At 46.8% G+C, this 17,335-nt stretch overlaps 1 protein-coding gene across 1 annotated transcript in view; it reads right to left on the minus strand.

Annotated features, from left to right (window-relative positions):
* Window positions 1-17,335, minus strand: part of st6galnac5a (ST6 (alpha-N-acetyl-neuraminyl-2,3-beta-galactosyl-1,3)-N-acetylgalactosaminide alpha-2,6-sialyltransferase 5a) — a 59,798-nt gene that overhangs the window by 16,524 nt on the left and 25,939 nt on the right. The window contains exon 2 of the mRNA XM_038793760.1: window positions 12,396-12,805. Within this exon, the coding sequence (XP_038649688.1) occupies window positions 12,396-12,805 (410 nt within the window). The remainder of the gene's footprint in view (window positions 1-12,395; window positions 12,806-17,335) is intronic.

Raw genomic sequence — 17,335 nt, forward strand, 5'->3', positions numbered from 1 at the left:
GTCCTGGTAAATCTCTTCTGCGCCCTCTCTAAAGCCTCCACATCCTTCTCGTAGTGTGGCGACCAGAATTGAACACTATACTCCAAGTGTGGCCGAACTAAGGTTCTATACAGCTGCAACATGGCTTGCCAATTTTTATACTCAATGCCCCGGCCAATGAAGGCAAGCATGCCGTATGCCTTCTTGACTACCTTCTCCACCTGTGTTGCCCCTTTCAGTGACCTGTGCACCAAGATCTCTCTGACTTTCAATACTCTTGAGGGTTCAAATTCCTTCTGGATGCCCAGATGAATAACGTCCACTGACATTCCCCTGTCCAATACCTCAGTTACACCTTTCAAACCCACGACCCCTACCATCTGGAATGACAAGGGCAGCAGATAAAAGGGAACGTCACCGCCTGTTCCTCTCCAACTCACCCACCACCCTGAATTGGAAATGTATCGCCGTTCCTTCTCTGCCGTTGGGTCAAAATCCTGGAACTCCCTCCCTAACAGCACCGTGGGTGTACCTGCACCATACAGACTGCCGTGGTTCAAGATGGGAGCTCATAAAGAGATTTCCATAAAGAGCAGAGAGAGAGCAAGGGCGAGACTTCAATAAAGGGCACGGAGAGAGAGAGAGGGCGAGACTTCAATAAAGAGCACGGAGAGAGAGAAAGGGTGAGACTTCAATAAAGAGCACGGAGAGAGAGGGCGAGACTTCAATACAGAGCACGGGGAGAGAGGGCGAGACTTCAATAAAGAGCGCGGAGAGCGAGGCGAGACTTCAATACAGAGCGTTATCAGTAAGACACCTGATTGTCTGTTTCAAAATTGAAAATAACCCCGTAAAGTGACATCACACGAAACTGTGACCTGATTGGCTGAAAGGCAGACCGGGTTAAATTTGAATATCGGGAGTTGCTGATTTAAATATTAGTTTTGATTTGAGTTAGATTACTATTTTTATGTTGATTTGCATTACAATTTTAAAATTTGACTTAAATAACTATTTTTAAGTTGATTTAATAACTATTTTAATTTCAATTAAATAACTCTTTTAAATTTGTTGTCAGATCAAGAGGGATGAATCTAATTAAATAGTATATGGGGATTGGATTTAATCTGACACAAATGTCTTTCTAAAATTTAATTTCAAAGGTTTGATTTAAAGTAATAAATCATGGCAGGACAGCTCCAAGCCGTCGTCTGCTCCTCATGCTCAATGTGGCAGGCGGGGACAGTTCCAGTCCCCAGGGTCAGCATGTCTGCAGGAAGTGTCTCCAGTTACAGCTTCCGGAAGCTCGAGTTTCAGAGCTGGAGCGGCGGCTGGAGACACTGTGGAGGATCCACGAGTCGGAGAGTATCGTGGATAGCACGTCTAGGGAGGTGGTCACACCGCAGACTCAGACTCCGCAGGCAGGAAGGGAATGGGTGACCACCAGACAGAGCAAGAGAGCGAGGCAGGTAGTGCAGGAATCTCCTGCGGCCATTCCCCTGCAGAACAGATATACCACTTTGGATACTGTTGAGGGGAATGGCCTCTCAGGGGAAAACAGCAAAAGCTAAACTCGTGGCACCATGGTCGGTTCTGCTGCAGAGGGAAGGGGTAATAAGTGTGACAGTGCAATAGTTATAGGAGATTCAATTGTAAGGGGAAGAGACAGGCATTTCTGTGGCCACAAACGAGACTCCAGGATGGTATGTTGCCTTCTTGGTGCTAGGGTCAGGGATGTCTCGGAGCGGGTACAGGAAATTCTGGAGGGGGAGGGTGAACAGCAGTGGTTGTGGTACACATCGGTACAAACAACATAGGGAAAAAAGGGATGAGATCCTAAAAGCAGAATACAGGGAGCTAGGAAGGAAGTTAAGAAATTGGACCTCAAAGGTAGTGATCTCAGGATTACTACCGGTGCCACATGCTAGTCAGAGTAGAAATGACAGGATATATAGGATGAATACGTGGCTGAAGGGATGGTGTCAGGGGTGGGGGGGTTTCAGATTCCTGGGGCATTGGGACCGGTTCTGGGGGAGATGGGACCTGTACAAACCAGTCGGGTTACACCTGGGCAGGACTGGGACTGATGTCCTGGGGGGGGGGGGGGGGAGCAGCGGGGGAGGGTTTAAACTAATATGCCAGGGGGATGGGAACCTACGCAAAGAGTCAGAGAAAGAGGGAGCAAGGACAAAAGCAAAAAGTAGAAAAGTGAATCAGAAAAGTGATAGGTGGAGAAAACAAGGACAAAAATCAAACAGGGCAGTAGAGAAAAATATTGGGAGCAAGACAAGCATTGTGAAAAAGACAAACTTAAAGGCTCTGTGCCTTAATGCACGGAGCATTTGCAATAAAGTAGATTAACTAATTGCGCAGATAGATATAAATGGGTATGATATAATTGGGATTACGGAGACATGGCTGCAGGGTGAACGGGGATGGGAATTGAATGTCCCAGGGTTCTCAGTAGTTAGGAAGGACAGGCATAAAAGAAAAGGTGGCGGCGTGGCTCTGCTGGTTAAAGAGGAAATTAACACAATAGTGAGAAAGGATATTAGCTCTGACAATGTGGAATCTGTCTGGGTAGAGTTGAGAAATACCAAGGGACAAAAAAATTAGTGGGTGTCATATATAGACCCCAAACTACAGTGGTGAGGTTGGGAATGGCATTAAACAAGAAATTAGAGATGCATGTAATAAAGGAATATCGGTGATCATGGGTGATTTTAATCTTCACATATATTGGGCAAATCAAATTAGCCAGAATGCCGTAGAGGAGGAATTCCTGGAGTGTATACAGAATGGTTTTCTTGACCAATATGTTGGAGGAACCAACTAGAGAGCAGGCCATCTTAGACTGGGTACTGTGTAATGAGAAGGGAATCATTACCAATCTGGCTGTACAAGACCCCTTGGGGATGAGCGACCATAACATGATAGAATTTTTATCAAGATGGAGAGTGAAATAGTTGATTCGGAGACGAGGGTGCTGAATCTTAATAAAGGGAACTATGAAGATATGAGGCGTGAGTTGGCCTTGATAGATTGGGGAGAGTTACTTAAAGGGATGACAGTGGATAGACAATGGCAAACATTCAAGGAACGCATGGAGGAACTACAGCAACTGTTCATTCCTGTCTGGAACAAAAGCAAAGGGGGTAAGATGTCCAAGCCATGGCTTACAAAGGAAATTAGAAATAGTATCCAATACAAGGAAGAAGCATACAGATTGGCCAAGAAAAATAATAGGTCTGAGGATTGGGAGAAGTTTAGAATTCAGCAAAGAAGGACAAAGGGATTGATTAAGAAGAGGAAAGTACAGTACGAAAGGAAGCTTACAGGGAACATAAAGACTGAACCTAACAGTTTCTACAGATATGTGAAGAGAAAGAGATTGGTAAAGAGAAATGTAGGCCCCCTACAGACAGAAACAGGGGAATGCATAATAAGGGACAAAGAAATGGCTGAGCAATTGAATACATACTTTGGTTCTGTCTTCACAAATGAGGACACAAATCAGGTCCCAGAAATGTTGGAGAATTGGTTTAGTGAGAGGGAAGAACTGAGGAAGATCAACATTAGTAGAGAAATGGTACTGGGAAAACTGATGGGATTGAAGGCGGATAAATCCCCAGAGCCTGAGAATCTGCATCCCAGAGTGCTGAAGGAGGTGGCTCTGGAAATAGTGGATGCATTGGTGGTCATCTTCCGGGATTCTATAGACTCTGGAACTGTCCCTGCAGATTGGAGGGTAGGTCATGTCTCTCCAATATTCAAAAAGGGAGGGAGAGAGAAAACAGGGAATTATAGACCAGTAAGCCTAACATCGGTAGTGTGGAAAATGCTTGAATCCATTATCAAGGACTTTATAGCGGAACATTTAGAAAGCAGTGGCAGGATCAGTCAGAGTCAGCATGGATTTATGAAGGGAAAATCATGCTTGACAAATCTGTTGGAATTCTTTGAAGATGTAACCAGTACAGTTGACAAGGGAGAGCCAGTCGATGTGGTATATTTGGACTTTCAGAAGGCGTTTGACAAAGTCCCGCAAAAGAGATTATTGTGAAAAAATAAAATGCATGGGATTGGGGGAAATGTATTATGATGGATAGAAAATTGGTTGGTAGAGAGGAAACAAAGAGTAGGGATTAATGGGTCCTTTTCAAATTGGCAGGCAGTAACCAGTGGGGTACCACAGGGATCGGTGCTGGGACTCCAGCTATTCACAATATATATTAATGATTTGGATGAGGGAACAAAATGTAACATCTCAAAGTTTGCAGATGATACCAAATTAGGTGGGAGGGTGAATTGTGACGAGGATGCAGGGATCCTACAGCAAGATCTGGACAGGTTGGACGAGTGGGCAAACTAATGGCAGATGCAGTATAATTTGGATAAGTGTGAGGTTATTCATTTTGGAAGCAAAAACAGGAAGGCAGCTTACTACCTGAATGGTTGTAAATTGGGAGAGGGGAGTGTGCAGCAGGACCTGGGTGTCCTCCCATACCGGCCTCTCTGAACAGGCGCCGGAATATGGCGACTAGCGGCTTTTCACAGTAACTTCATTGAAGCCTACTTGTGACATTAAGCGATTATTAATTATTATTATTGTGCACCATTCGCTGAAGGTAAGCATGCAGGTGCAGCAGGCGGTAAAGAAGGCTAATGGTACGTTGGCCTTTATTGCAAGAGGTTTCGAGTATAGAAACAGGGATGTGTGGCTCCAATTGTACAGGGCCTTGGTGAGGCCACACTTGGAGTATTGTGTGCAGTTTTCGTCTCCTCTCTGAGGAAGGATGTTCTTGTACTCGAGGGTGTGCAGCGACCATTTACCAGACTGATTCCAGGGATGGTGGGACTGTCATGAGGAGAGATTGATTCGATTGGGATTGTTCTCGCTGGAGTTCAGAAGAATGAGGGGGGATCGCAGAGAGACTTATAAAATTCTAACAGGACTAGACAGGGTAGATGCAGGGAAGATGTTATCAATGATGGGTGTGTCCAGAACCAAGGGTCACAGCCTGAAGATTCAGGGTAAACCATTTCGAACAGAGATAAGGAGACATTTCTTCACACAAAGAATGGTGAGCCTGTGGAATTCATTACCACAGGAAGTAGTTGATGATAAAACATTGAATATATTCAAGAGGCGGCTGGATATAGCACTTGGGGAGAATGGGATCAAAGGCTATGGGGAAAAAGCAGGATTAGGCTATTGAGTTGGATGATCAGCCATGATCATGATGGATGGTTGAGCAGGCTCGAAGGGTCAAAAGGCCTTTTCCTGCTCCTATCTTCTATGTATCTATGTATAACTTATAATTATCCCTAAAACAATGTTGCTCAATACAGTGAATACAATACCCTTAACTGCTATGTTTATTCTCACTTCAACAACAAGGAAATAAAACCATTTCACTCAGGAATATTTACTTTACAGAGTTGTTCTTTGTGAAATAAAGAGATTTTGACAGTGCGGTAAAGACAAGATCTGACTCCTGTCAGAACCATGCAGAAACTATGGCTGTCTGTCTTCAGATGCCGTTTCAGCTCCCCTTGTTCTCAGACAAGTCTGAACTGCTTTAAGTGTTGTTAATATATTTTAACTGACCTGCAGTGAGAGCAAACAGCTGGTTTGCCTGCTTTCTGGCCACAGCTTCATTCAGCTCACAAATAAACTGCGTCCTCCAAACTGTCCTGATATCTTGGGTCCGCCCAGCAATGACATCCTCTTGCCAAACTGAAATCTAATTAACTCCCCAGGGAATCCTCTTAATCCAAACAAAAGTCAATTCGCCCAAACTTTTATGATGCTTTAATTGCACCTCTGGCTCCAAGAAGACTTTCAAATCAGGATTATTTTGAAACATGACTGCAGCAGTCTTACACACACAAACCAAAGCATTTAACCCTTACTGCACCAATTACCTATAATACATTGCATCTGAAATTCCTCCATTTGTCACACATCCCATGAATTAATTTTTTTTTAAAAGGTCCAATCAGGCATGGACAAACCCATTCCGGCTTTCTCTCTCTGATAAGTTACCAATTTTTCAAGGTGTTCAGTCACCCTATCCTTAAGTTCGATTGGTCAATAATTCCCTGGTTACCCTTTATATTTTACATAGTGGAACTACCTGTACAATCTTCCAATTGAATGGAATGGTTTGTGACTTGTGAGAACTTTGGGAGATAGTTAGGGCATCTGCCAATCTACCTCCTTTGACATCCTGGGGTGATAACCAACTGGTCCCGTGGACCAATCACTCTTTAGCGTCATTAATTTCTCCAATACCGCCATCATGCTTACATTAATTTTCGTGGAGCCCTGTCCCTGATTAAATATTAGTTTGCCTATCTGGAAAGCTGAACTCTTCCTTCTCTGTAAATCCGGATGTAAAATAATTATTCAGCGTGGCTGCAATTTCCTTATTTTCATTGAACAATGGGCGGGATGCCCATCCCCCCCACCCCCCAACCCCGGCGTGTTTTGCGGCAGCGGTTCACCATTGACCGACGGTGGGGCCCGGCGCTGTCGATGGGGGGGTTTCCCGTTCTTCGCACCCTCCACCGCCGGGGGAAACCGGAAGATCCTGCCGGCAGAAACGACCGGATAATTATGGACTGACCTCATTAAGACTACACCCTGTCTGCTTCATCCGATGCCAGTGCGTATGTAGTTACATTGTATATCTTGTGTTGCCCTATTATGTATTCTCATGTATTTTCTTGAATTTTGTTTAATTCCCTTTTCTTCCCATGTACTAAATGATCTGTTGAGCTGCTCGCAGAAAAATACTTTTCACTGTACCTCGGTACACGTGACAATAAACAAATCCAATCCCAATATCATTGTTTATCTGTTATCCAGGGGTTCATTTTTCTCATGACCACTTGTTTCCCACTTTTCTCCGCACTGTTAACTGCTGCATGTTTCATTATAATTCTTCGTATAAGTTAACAACAATCGTGTTTAAACTTACAAACCTGGTGACTGTAATTATTGGGCAGTCATAGACTTTTGGTATTATTAGAAGAATTATTGGTTAATTGACTTGTGTTGTGACTCTCTCATCTGTGCTCCCTGGGTGTAGCCTGGTGCCACATTCCATCCCGCTGGACAACCAGCCAGCCGGTCAATCCACAATCCTCCCTTACCTCCCTCCCGTCAAATATCACTCACGGCTTCATGTGCAACTCCACAGCCTTGGACACATAACCCAGGCAGACACTCCAGGGCAGTGCCGAGGGAATGCTGCATCTTTGGAGGTCTCCTTTGGAATAGACATTCAACACCCCATTCAGTAGGGCAGTCCCTGCGGCATTGCTTGAAGATGAAATGGGAAAGATTCCTCAGTACCCTGGCCAGCATTCATCTCTGGGTCAACATTAGCAAACACAGATTATCTGTTCATGTGTCTCGCTGTTGGATGCTGCTGTGCTCAAACTGGCTACTGGCTTGGCCTACGTAATAGCAACTTCACTTCATAAGTAATAGCATAGGGGTGTAGAGCCCTGGGGCATCGAGGATATGAAAGGTTCTTTATAGGTGCAAGTTTCTATTCCTTCTTGGGAAAGTGAGCAAATAGTGCAATAGGCGTTTTTAAAAATTCCCACTCCATCCAGCGTAATAAAAACAAATGGAATTTTACTCGGATACAGCCCTGTCAGCTTGTTCAACTGTTCCTGATCCAATCTCCCCTTGGTCAGTGAGAACAAACACACTCACTGCTTTAGAACCCTGAAAGTTGCCACCCAGGTTGATAGGGTTGTGAAGAAGGCCTATGGTGTGTTGGCCTTTATTGGTAGAGGGATTGAGCTCCGGAGCCATGAGGTCATGTTGCAGTTGTAAAAAACTCTAGTACGGCCGCATTTGGAGTATTGCGTACAGTTCTGGTCGCCTCATTATAGGAAGGACGTGGAAGCTTTGGAACGGGTGCAGAGGAGATTTACCAGGATGTTGCCTGGTATGGAGGGAAAATCTTATGAGGAAAGGCTGATGGACTTGAGGTTGTTTTCGTTAGAGAGAAGAAGGTTAAGAGATGACTTAATAGAGGCATACAAAATGATCAGAGGGTTAGATAGGGTGGACAGCGAGAGCCTTCTCCCGCGGATGGAGGTGGCTAGCATGAGGGGACATAGCCTTAAATTGAGGGGTAATAGATATAGGACAGAGGTCAGAGGTGGGTTTTTTATGCAAAGAGTGGTGAGGCCGTGGAATGCCCTACCTGCAACAGTAGTGAACTCGCCAACATTGAGGGCATTTAAAAGTTTATTGGATAAGCATATGGATGATAAGGGCATAGTGTAGGTTAGATGGCCTTTAGTTTTTTTCCATGTCGGTGCAACATCGAGGGCCGAAGGGCCTGTTCTGCGCTGTATCGTTCTATGTTCTATGTACAAAGCCATCATTCAGTCCACAAGTGTGACCCTGAGCTTTCACCGACCTGACATTTAAATGTTTATGGTCCCGGAATTAGGTGTCACTGGCTGGGCCAGGATTTATTCATCTTTCCAAGTTTCCCCTGAGGTGGTGCTGGTGGACTGCCTTCTTGAACCGCTGCAGTCCATGTGGTGTCGGTACATCCACTGCGCTGCTGGGGAGGGATTATCAAGATTCTGACCTAGTGACAGTGAAGGAACTGCGATATAGTCCTGAGTTAGAACGGTGAGAGACTCGGAGGGGAACCTCCCAGGTGGTGGTGTTCCTATGCCTATGCTGCTCTTGTCATTCTAGGTGGTGGCGGCCACAGATTTAGATGGTGCTGTCGAAGGAGCCTTGGTGAGTTACTGCAGTGCATCTTGTTGATGGGACACACGGCTGCTACTGTTTATCGGTGGTGAAGGGGGTGAATGTTTGTGGATGGGGTGCCAATCAAGCAGCTGCTTTGTTCTGGATGGCGTCGAGCATCTTGAGTGTTGTTGGAGCTGCATTCATCCAGACAATTGGAGAGTATTCCATCACACTCCTGACTTGTGCCTTGTAGATGGTGGACAGGCTTTGGGGGGGAGAGGGGGGTCAGGAGGTGAGTTACTCCCCACAAGATTCCTAGCCTTTGACCTGCTCTGGTAGCCACAATATTAATGTGGCTAGTCCAGTTCAGTTTCTGGCCAATGATAACCCCCAGGATGTTGCTAGTGGGGGGATTCAATGCCATTGAATGTCTAGGGGAGATGGTTAGATTCTCACTTGTTGGAGATGGTTATTACCTGGTACTTAAGTAGCAAATAACACTCACAGCACACATCAGCCCAACCCTGGAAATTGTCCAGATCTTGATGCATATGGACATGGTTCTCTGTCCACTCCCACCTTGACCTCTCTATCCTCGGCCTCACGCAATGTTCCACTGAAGTTCAATGTAAGTTAGAGGGGCAGCACCTAATTTTTTGATCAGACACTTTACAGTCTCCCAAACTCAGCATGAAGTTCAACAGCTTCAGATCAGATCCGCTGCCTCTATATTTAACAGACAACAGGAGTTAGTAATTAGCAACTTTTCCCACATACGCCTCTCCTGTGTTTTTTAAAAAACTTGTCCCACTAACATCTCCTATTGCCTTGCACATCTCTTCCATCCTATCACAGAGCTTCCCCTTGTTATGACCCCCCCCCCCCCTCTCTCCGCCTCTATTGGCTTAAAGCCTTTATATCCCTGACCATGAAAGGTCATCAAAAACGTTTCTCTGTTTTTTTTACATATTAGTTCGCGGGATGTGTGCGTCGTTGGCGAGGCCAGTATTTGTTGCCCGTGATTTATTGCCCTTGAATTGCTCGGCCATTTCAAAGGGCAGGTAAGAGTCATCCACATTGCCTTAGTTCTGGAGTCACATGTAGGCCAGACCGGGTAAGGACGGCAGATTTCCTTCCCTAAAGGACATGAGTGAACCAGATGGGTTTCTATGGCAATCGATTTTGTGGTCCCTATTACGGAGACCGGCTTGAATACAACCACCACCATCTAGGAGGGCAGGGGGCAGCAGATACCTGGGAATCCCACCACCTGGAGGTTCCCCTCCAAGTCACTTCCCACCCTGACTCGGAAATATATCGGCCGTACCTTCACTCTTGCTGGGTCACAATCCTGGAACGCACTCCCTAACAGCACAGTGGGTGTACCTACGCCACACGGACCGCAGCGGTTGAAGAATGAAGCTCACCACCACCTTCTCAAGGGCAATTAGGAATGGGCAATAGATGTTGGCCTAGCCAGCCCGTAAAAATTGAAATTAAAAGAATTTCCAGATATTTAAAAATTGAATTTAAATTCCACCAGGTGCCGCGATGGGATTTGAACCCCTGTCCCCCTGGGAATTAGCCTGAGCCTCGGGATTACTACTCCAGTGACATTACATCACCAACTTCCAGTGCCACGTCACCTGCTGAAAAATTCCAGCGTTTCTGATTTCCAAAATCTGCTGCATTTTTCATTTGTTTATCAACCTGTCAGAGGAATAATCCCTGGATGTGCGATCTTGTGTTCTCAAAGGGAATGAGCTGGAGCCTAAATTTTAATTCATCTATCTGGAGGCTTTGCACAGAAACAGGATCTCCTTCAGCTAACATTTCAAGATTCGGCCCCCTTGCTCTGAAGTTCTAGTCCGACATGAAACTGCTTCTCCTATCTTGAAGGAATGAAATAGCCAATTAGACTCAATCGAATAAACCGAGGGATGAAGTAAAGGGGTAGACTCTGAAAGGGACGCTGCGTTAAATAAAAAAAACAGATCACAAATGAAACTTAAAACCTGAAACCAAAACGTGACTCAGAGGATCGACCAGGCCCCCCCCCCCCCCCCCCGCCAGCGGGCACGATAGTGCCGGCAGCCACTGTGTGCTCCCTCTCGAGAGACACCCGGACGTGAATGTAGCCGTGGTAGCGGGGCAACAGTCGGGTCAGACAACCCTGTCGAGCGCCGGCTGCCTGGACCTGTTGATGGCAAATTTGGTCAGGCCCAGAAGCAGGTTCCCGATGTGGTCCTCCTTCACCCCTGCCCGAGGAAACCTTTTCTCTCCCTTTCGCCTATTAAATAGCGTAATCCTATCAGATACCTGAATTAGATCATTCCTTAAACCTATACTTTTAGTCGACAAGCCTCGTTTATACATCCTATAGCAACCCTCTGATGCTGACAGCTCGGAGTGCTGTTGTCCTACTGGTGAGTCAGAATACCGAGAATAGTTCTCTTCAAACCTCCCCTTTCCGCAACAGTGGCGGCATTCCAGAAAGTAGGATTTAGGAGCTCAAATGGAAACCCAATTGACAGGTCTTCTAGGACCAGCTGGTTGGAGCTGACAAGGTTTCCGGGGTGTGCAGTTAAAGGGCAAGGCCGGGCGCCACAGTACATAACTTACATGCTGATCAACCACTTGCGGCCTATACGTGATTGGAAGATTCAGCAGAGGGAGACCATTCAACCCCTCGTCTCTATTCTGGTGCCATCACATCAGAGATACTGACTCACTCCCATTCCCCTGCTCTTCCTCCAATGTCAATTTTCAGCACCATGAGAATAATAAACTATCCCAAGCTGGTTCACAGGACAGTTAGTTGGGGTTACGGGCATAAGGCGGAGGCGTGAGTTTAAGTGGGCTGCCCTTTCCAAGGGCCGGTGCAGACCCGATGGGCCGAACGGCCTCCTTCTGCACTGTAAATTCTATGATTCTACGATTAGATAGAAATTTGACAAGTAGAAGAGCAGCAGGAATTATTTGGATCAGAGATCAAAAGCGCGAGGACAAAAGTGGGGTTTACGGAGGGAGGGAGGGACACTCGGAGCTTCGGGGCTCGGTAGCTGAGGATGCTCCTGCTAACATTGCAGCAATGAGCACGCCGGATGTGTGAGAGGAGAGGTTTGGGGGAGCGCAGAGGCATTGATGGTTTTTGGGGCTGGAGGAGATCACAGAGGTAAGATGGGCAAGTTTGTGGAGGGAGTGGAACATAGAACATAGAACAGTACAGCACAGAACAGGCCCTTCGGCCCTCAATGTTGTGCCGAGCCATGATCACCCTACTCAAACCCACGTATCCACCCTATACCCGTAACCCAACAACCCCCCCTTAACCTTACTTTTATTAGGACACTACGGGCAATTTAGCATGTCCAATCCACCTAACCCGCACATCTTTGGACTGTGGGAGGAAACCGGAGCACCCGGAGGAAACCCATGCACACACGGGGAGGACGTGCAGACTCCACACAGACAGTGACCCAGCCGGGAATCGAACCTGGGACCCTGGAGCTGTGAAGCATTTATGCTAACCACCATGCTACCCTGCTGCCCTCACATGAGGATGTGAGTTTTATAAATCCAGATGTTGGTGGGCTGGGAGCCAAAGGAGGTGAGCGGGTGATGGCTGAGGGGCGCATCCTGTTTTTGTTTTGTAGGAGCTGTGACGTTCCCTTTGTACCTGTCCTTCCCGGTCTCCCTCTTGAAGAGTTCGTCAAAGTGCAGCATCTTCTGCCGTGTGATGGTGTGCAGCTTGAGTTTGGGCCGAGTGTGGCGGATGAGCTGCAGGTGGTTATAAAGCCGACCTTTGCCGTCCCTCCTCATGCAGCTGCTGGGGCCCCAGAAGATGAAGTCCGTTTCCTGGGTGGCATTGAGGAGCTCGCTGCCCTTTTGCAGCAGTCGCTGGAGGCTGGAGTGGGCCACCACCCGGAGACTCGTCCGCTGGCCCACGTCCTCCTGGTAGCCCCGCGTGGGCGCATCGTTCATCCTGATGACGCACTCTGCGCGGTCGATCTGGGCTCCGCGCCCGCTCCCGATGAGTTGCCCGGAGCTGGTGACCAGAGCACAGTCGTGACAGTGGAGTCGCAGATCCTGAAACAAAGGAAAACAACATCTAGGTTAATCCTTCGCCAAAACAAAGGGAAAGTCCGCCAGCTCCGCGGTATTTCAGCCAATAGCGGCGGCTCAATGGATCCCCTCACACCTCTCCTGAGTCAGAACGTTGGGGGTTCACATCCACTGCAGGGACTTGGGCACATAATCTACGGCGGACACTCCCACCGGGGGAGTGCTAGAGGGTCAGAAGTGTTAAGGCAAGGGTCTATCTGACACATCAAGTAAAGGATCCCGTGGCACAACTTCAAAGAAGAGCAGCGATTTTCCCCCCAGTGTCCTGTCCAATATTTATTTTTCAACCAACATCATTTAAAAAAAGATAATTGATCTTCAACACATTGCTGTTCTCAAAATGGCTGCAGTGTTTCCCACATTACAGCAGTGACTTGCCAAAAACTTACTTAATAATAAATTATCGTTATTATTTTCACAAGTAGGCTTACATTAACACTGCAATGAAGTTACTGTGAAAAGCCCCAGGTCGCCATACTCCGGCGCCTGTTCGGGTACACGGAGGGAGAATTCAGAATGTCCAATTCACCTAACAGCCCGTCTTTCGGGACTTGTGGGAGGAAACCGGAGCTCCCGGAGGAAACACACGCAGACACGGGGAGAACGTGCAGACTGCGCACAGACAGTGACCCAAGCCGGGAATCAAACCAGGGACGCTGGCACTGTAAAGCAACATTGCTAACCACTGTGCTACCCTGCTGCCCACTATGTTTATATAGCTATGACGTACTTTGGGACTACCTAAAACTGTGAAAGGCATTACACACCGCACTCTTTTTAAATCTTTTACACAAGTTACGTTGGAACAAGGACAGATGATGCTGGAGAACCCGGCAGGTCTGGTAAGCATCTATTAGGAGAGAAAGCAGATTGGACGTTTCGAGTCTTTTCGCTCTTCATCAGAACTTTGGAGAAGTTGGTAAAGTTGGAAGTAACAATAAGCACAATCCCACAGACCTTTCTTTGGTGATCATGATTGACCTACTTGTGACAATAAAGATTATTTATTCATGTAGGCCAGGCCGGGCAAGGATGGCAGATTTCCTTCCCTGGAGGACATTAGTGAAGCAGATGGGTTTTCACGACAATCATAGAATTTACAGTGCAGAAGGAGGCCATTCAGCCCATCAAGTCTGCACTGACCTTTGGAAAGAGCACCCTACTTAAGCCCATGCCTCCACCCTATCCTCGTAACCTAGTAACCCGACCTAACCTTTTTGGTCAATCCACCTAACCTGCACATCTTTGGACTGTGGGAGGAAACCGGAGCACCCGGAGGAAACCCACGCACACACGGGGAGAACGTGCAGACTCCACACAGACAGTGACCCAAGCCGGGAATCGAACCTGCGACCCTGGTGCTGCGAAGCAACTGCACTAACCATTGTGCTACCGTGCTGCCCTGGTATGGTTTCATGGTCAGTATTAGACTGTTAATTCCAGACTTTTACTGAATTCAAATTTCACCATCTGCAGTGGCGGGATTTGAACCTGGGACCCCAGAGCATTACCCTGGGTCTCTGGATTACTAGTCCAGTGACATACCACTACGCCACCGTCTCCCCTATCTTCCATCTCCATAATATCAGACTCTGTCCCTGTCTTGGCTCCTCAGCTGCTGAAACCCTTGTCTCCTCTCGACCTATTGTAAGACACTCCGAACCTTGGCGTGAACTCTTGCGGTTGAAGAAAAGGTATTCATCATTCCTAAAGGGAGATTCTTCCTGAAATACAGGGATTGAAGAAAAGACATCCCGCATTCCTAAAGGGAGATTATTCCTGAAATAGAACTGGTAAGAGGGAACCAAATGTATATTTGATGCATTGCGCCATCAGGTAGAAAATCTTCATTGGAGCCAATCGTTCCAGCGACATTTCACACCGAGGAAGGGTGACAAGGCAGTACAATGAACAAATTACACTCCACACATCTGAGTGCGGCAAACAGCACTCCTGAACATAATGTTACATCTTACATTTCGCGTTAAAATTAACGAGCTGGTTAGTTTCGTTACTGTAGTGGCTGCTGCTGATAGCAAAGCTTGAAATTTATTCACTGCGTGCGAATCCTTCTCAGGGTTTTCATTTGTCACTGGCCCTGAACCCGCCCGAGCTGTACTGCATCTCCATTTCAGACAAGGGGAACGTACTTATCTGCAGCCTTCCAGAGAGAAGGAATATGTTGTACATCTTTCCCACCTAATCTTTTCAAAATATTTTTAAACTTAATTTACGGGATGTGGGCGTTGCCGGTTAGGCCAGCATTTATTGTCCATCCCTAGTTGCCCTTCAGAAGATGGTGGTGAGTTGCCTTCTTGAACCGCTGCAGCCCCTGAGGGGTATGTACACCCACAATGCTGCTAGGAAGGCAGTTCCAGGAATTTGACCCAGTGGCAATGAAGGAACGGTGATATATTTCTAAGTCAGGGTGGTAAGTGACTCGGAGGGGAACCTCCAGGTGGTCTGGTTCTCAGGTATCTGCTGCTCTTGTCCTTCTAGATGGTAGTGGTCGTGGGTTTGGAAGGTGCTGTCTAAGGAACCTTGGTAAGTCACTGCAGTGCATCTTGTAGATGGTACACACGGCTGCCACTGGTCGTCGGTGGTGGAGGGTTCGAATGTCTATGGAAGGGGGAGCAATCACACAGCCTGCTTTGTCCTGGATAGTGCTGAGCTTCTTGAGTGTTGTTGGAGCTGCTCTCATCCAGGCAAGTGGAGAGTATTCCATAACACTCCTGACTTGTGCCTTGTAGATGGTGGACAAGCTTTGGGAGGGTCTGGAGGTGAATTACTCGCCGTAGGATTCCTAGCCTTTGATGTGCCCTGGTAGACACAGTATTAATATGGCTAGTCGAGTTCAGTTTCTGATCAATGGTAACCCCCAGCGTGTTGATTATGGGGATTCAGCGATGGCAATGCCATTGAATGTCATGGGGCAATGGTTAGATCCTCTCTTGCAGGAGATGGTCATTGCCTGGCACTTGTGTAGCGTGAATGTAACTTGCCACTTGTCAGCATAAGCCTGGATATTGACCAGGTCTGACTGCATTTGGACATGGGCTGCTTCATTATCGGAGGAGCCACGAATGGTGTTGAACATTGTGCTGTTATCTGCAAACATCCCAGCTTCTGACCTTATGATCGGAAGGAGGTGAAGATGGTCAGGCCGAGGACACTACCCTGAGGAGGTAGTTGCCGTTGTCGTTTTCGGTGTCGGGTGGCCCGTCCGGGTTCATTCCTTTTTTGTGTTTTCATAGCGGGTGAATACAACTGAGTGTCCCGCTCGGCCATTTCAGAGGGGATTTGAGAGCCAACCACATTGCTGTGGGTCTGGAGTCACGTGTCAGCCAGGCCGGGTAAGGGCAGCAGATTTCCTTCCCTAAAGGGCGTTGGTGAACCAGATGGGTTTTTACGACAATCGTTTCATGGTCATCATTAGACTTTTAAAAGTCCAGATATTTTATTGAGTATAAATTCCACCACCTGCTGTGGTAGGATTCGAACCCAGATCATTATCCTGGGTCTCTGGATTCCTAAATCAGTGACAATGCCACTATGCCCCCTCTTATACAGCACCCCTTGTTATTTACTCACCTACTCTATACAGCACCCCATGTTATTTACTCACCTACTCTATACAACACCCCATGTTATTTACTCACCTACTCTATACAACAACCCTTGTTATTTCCCCTCCTACTCTATACAACACCCCATTTTATTTACTCACCTACTCTATACAGCACCCCATGTTATTTACTCATCTACTCTATACAACACCCCATGTTATTTACTCACCTACTCTGTACAACACCCCGTGTTATTTCCCCTCCTACTCTATACAACATCCCGTGTTATTCCCCCTCCTACTCTATACAACACCCCTTGTTATTTACTCACCTACTCTATACAACACCCCATGTTATTTACTCACCTACTCTATACAACACCCCATGTTATTTACTCACCTACTCTATACAACACCCCTTGTTATTTCCCCTCCTACTCTATACAGCACCCCTTGTTATTTACTCACCTACTCTATACAACACCCCATGTTATTTACTCACCTACTCTATACAACATCCCGTGTTATTTACCCACATTCTCCTCTTTGACTTGCAAAGGATTCTGATCTGACACCATTTGGCTGTGATAAATCTCTTTACTGTGGCTACCAGAGTAGGTCACATCGCAGATAAAAATTACTGAGGAAGAAAGGGAATGGGTGACCACCAGACAGAGGAAGAGTAGGAAGACAGTGCAGGACTAGGAGCAGGAGTAGGCCATATGGCCCCTCGAGCTTGCTCTGCCATTCAACAAGGTCATGGCTGATCTTTTGTGGACTCAGCTCCACTTTACGGCCCGAACACCGTAACCCTTTATTCCTTTATTCTTCAAAAGACTATCTATCATTATCTTGAAAACATTTAATGAAGGAGCCTCAACTGCTTCACTGGGCAAGGAATTCCATACATACACAGCCCTTTGGGTGAA

Source organism: Scyliorhinus canicula, chromosome 4, assembly GCF_902713615.1.
Source record: "Scyliorhinus canicula chromosome 4, sScyCan1.1, whole genome shotgun sequence".
NCBI lineage: Eukaryota > Metazoa > Chordata > Chondrichthyes > Carcharhiniformes > Scyliorhinidae > Scyliorhinus > Scyliorhinus canicula.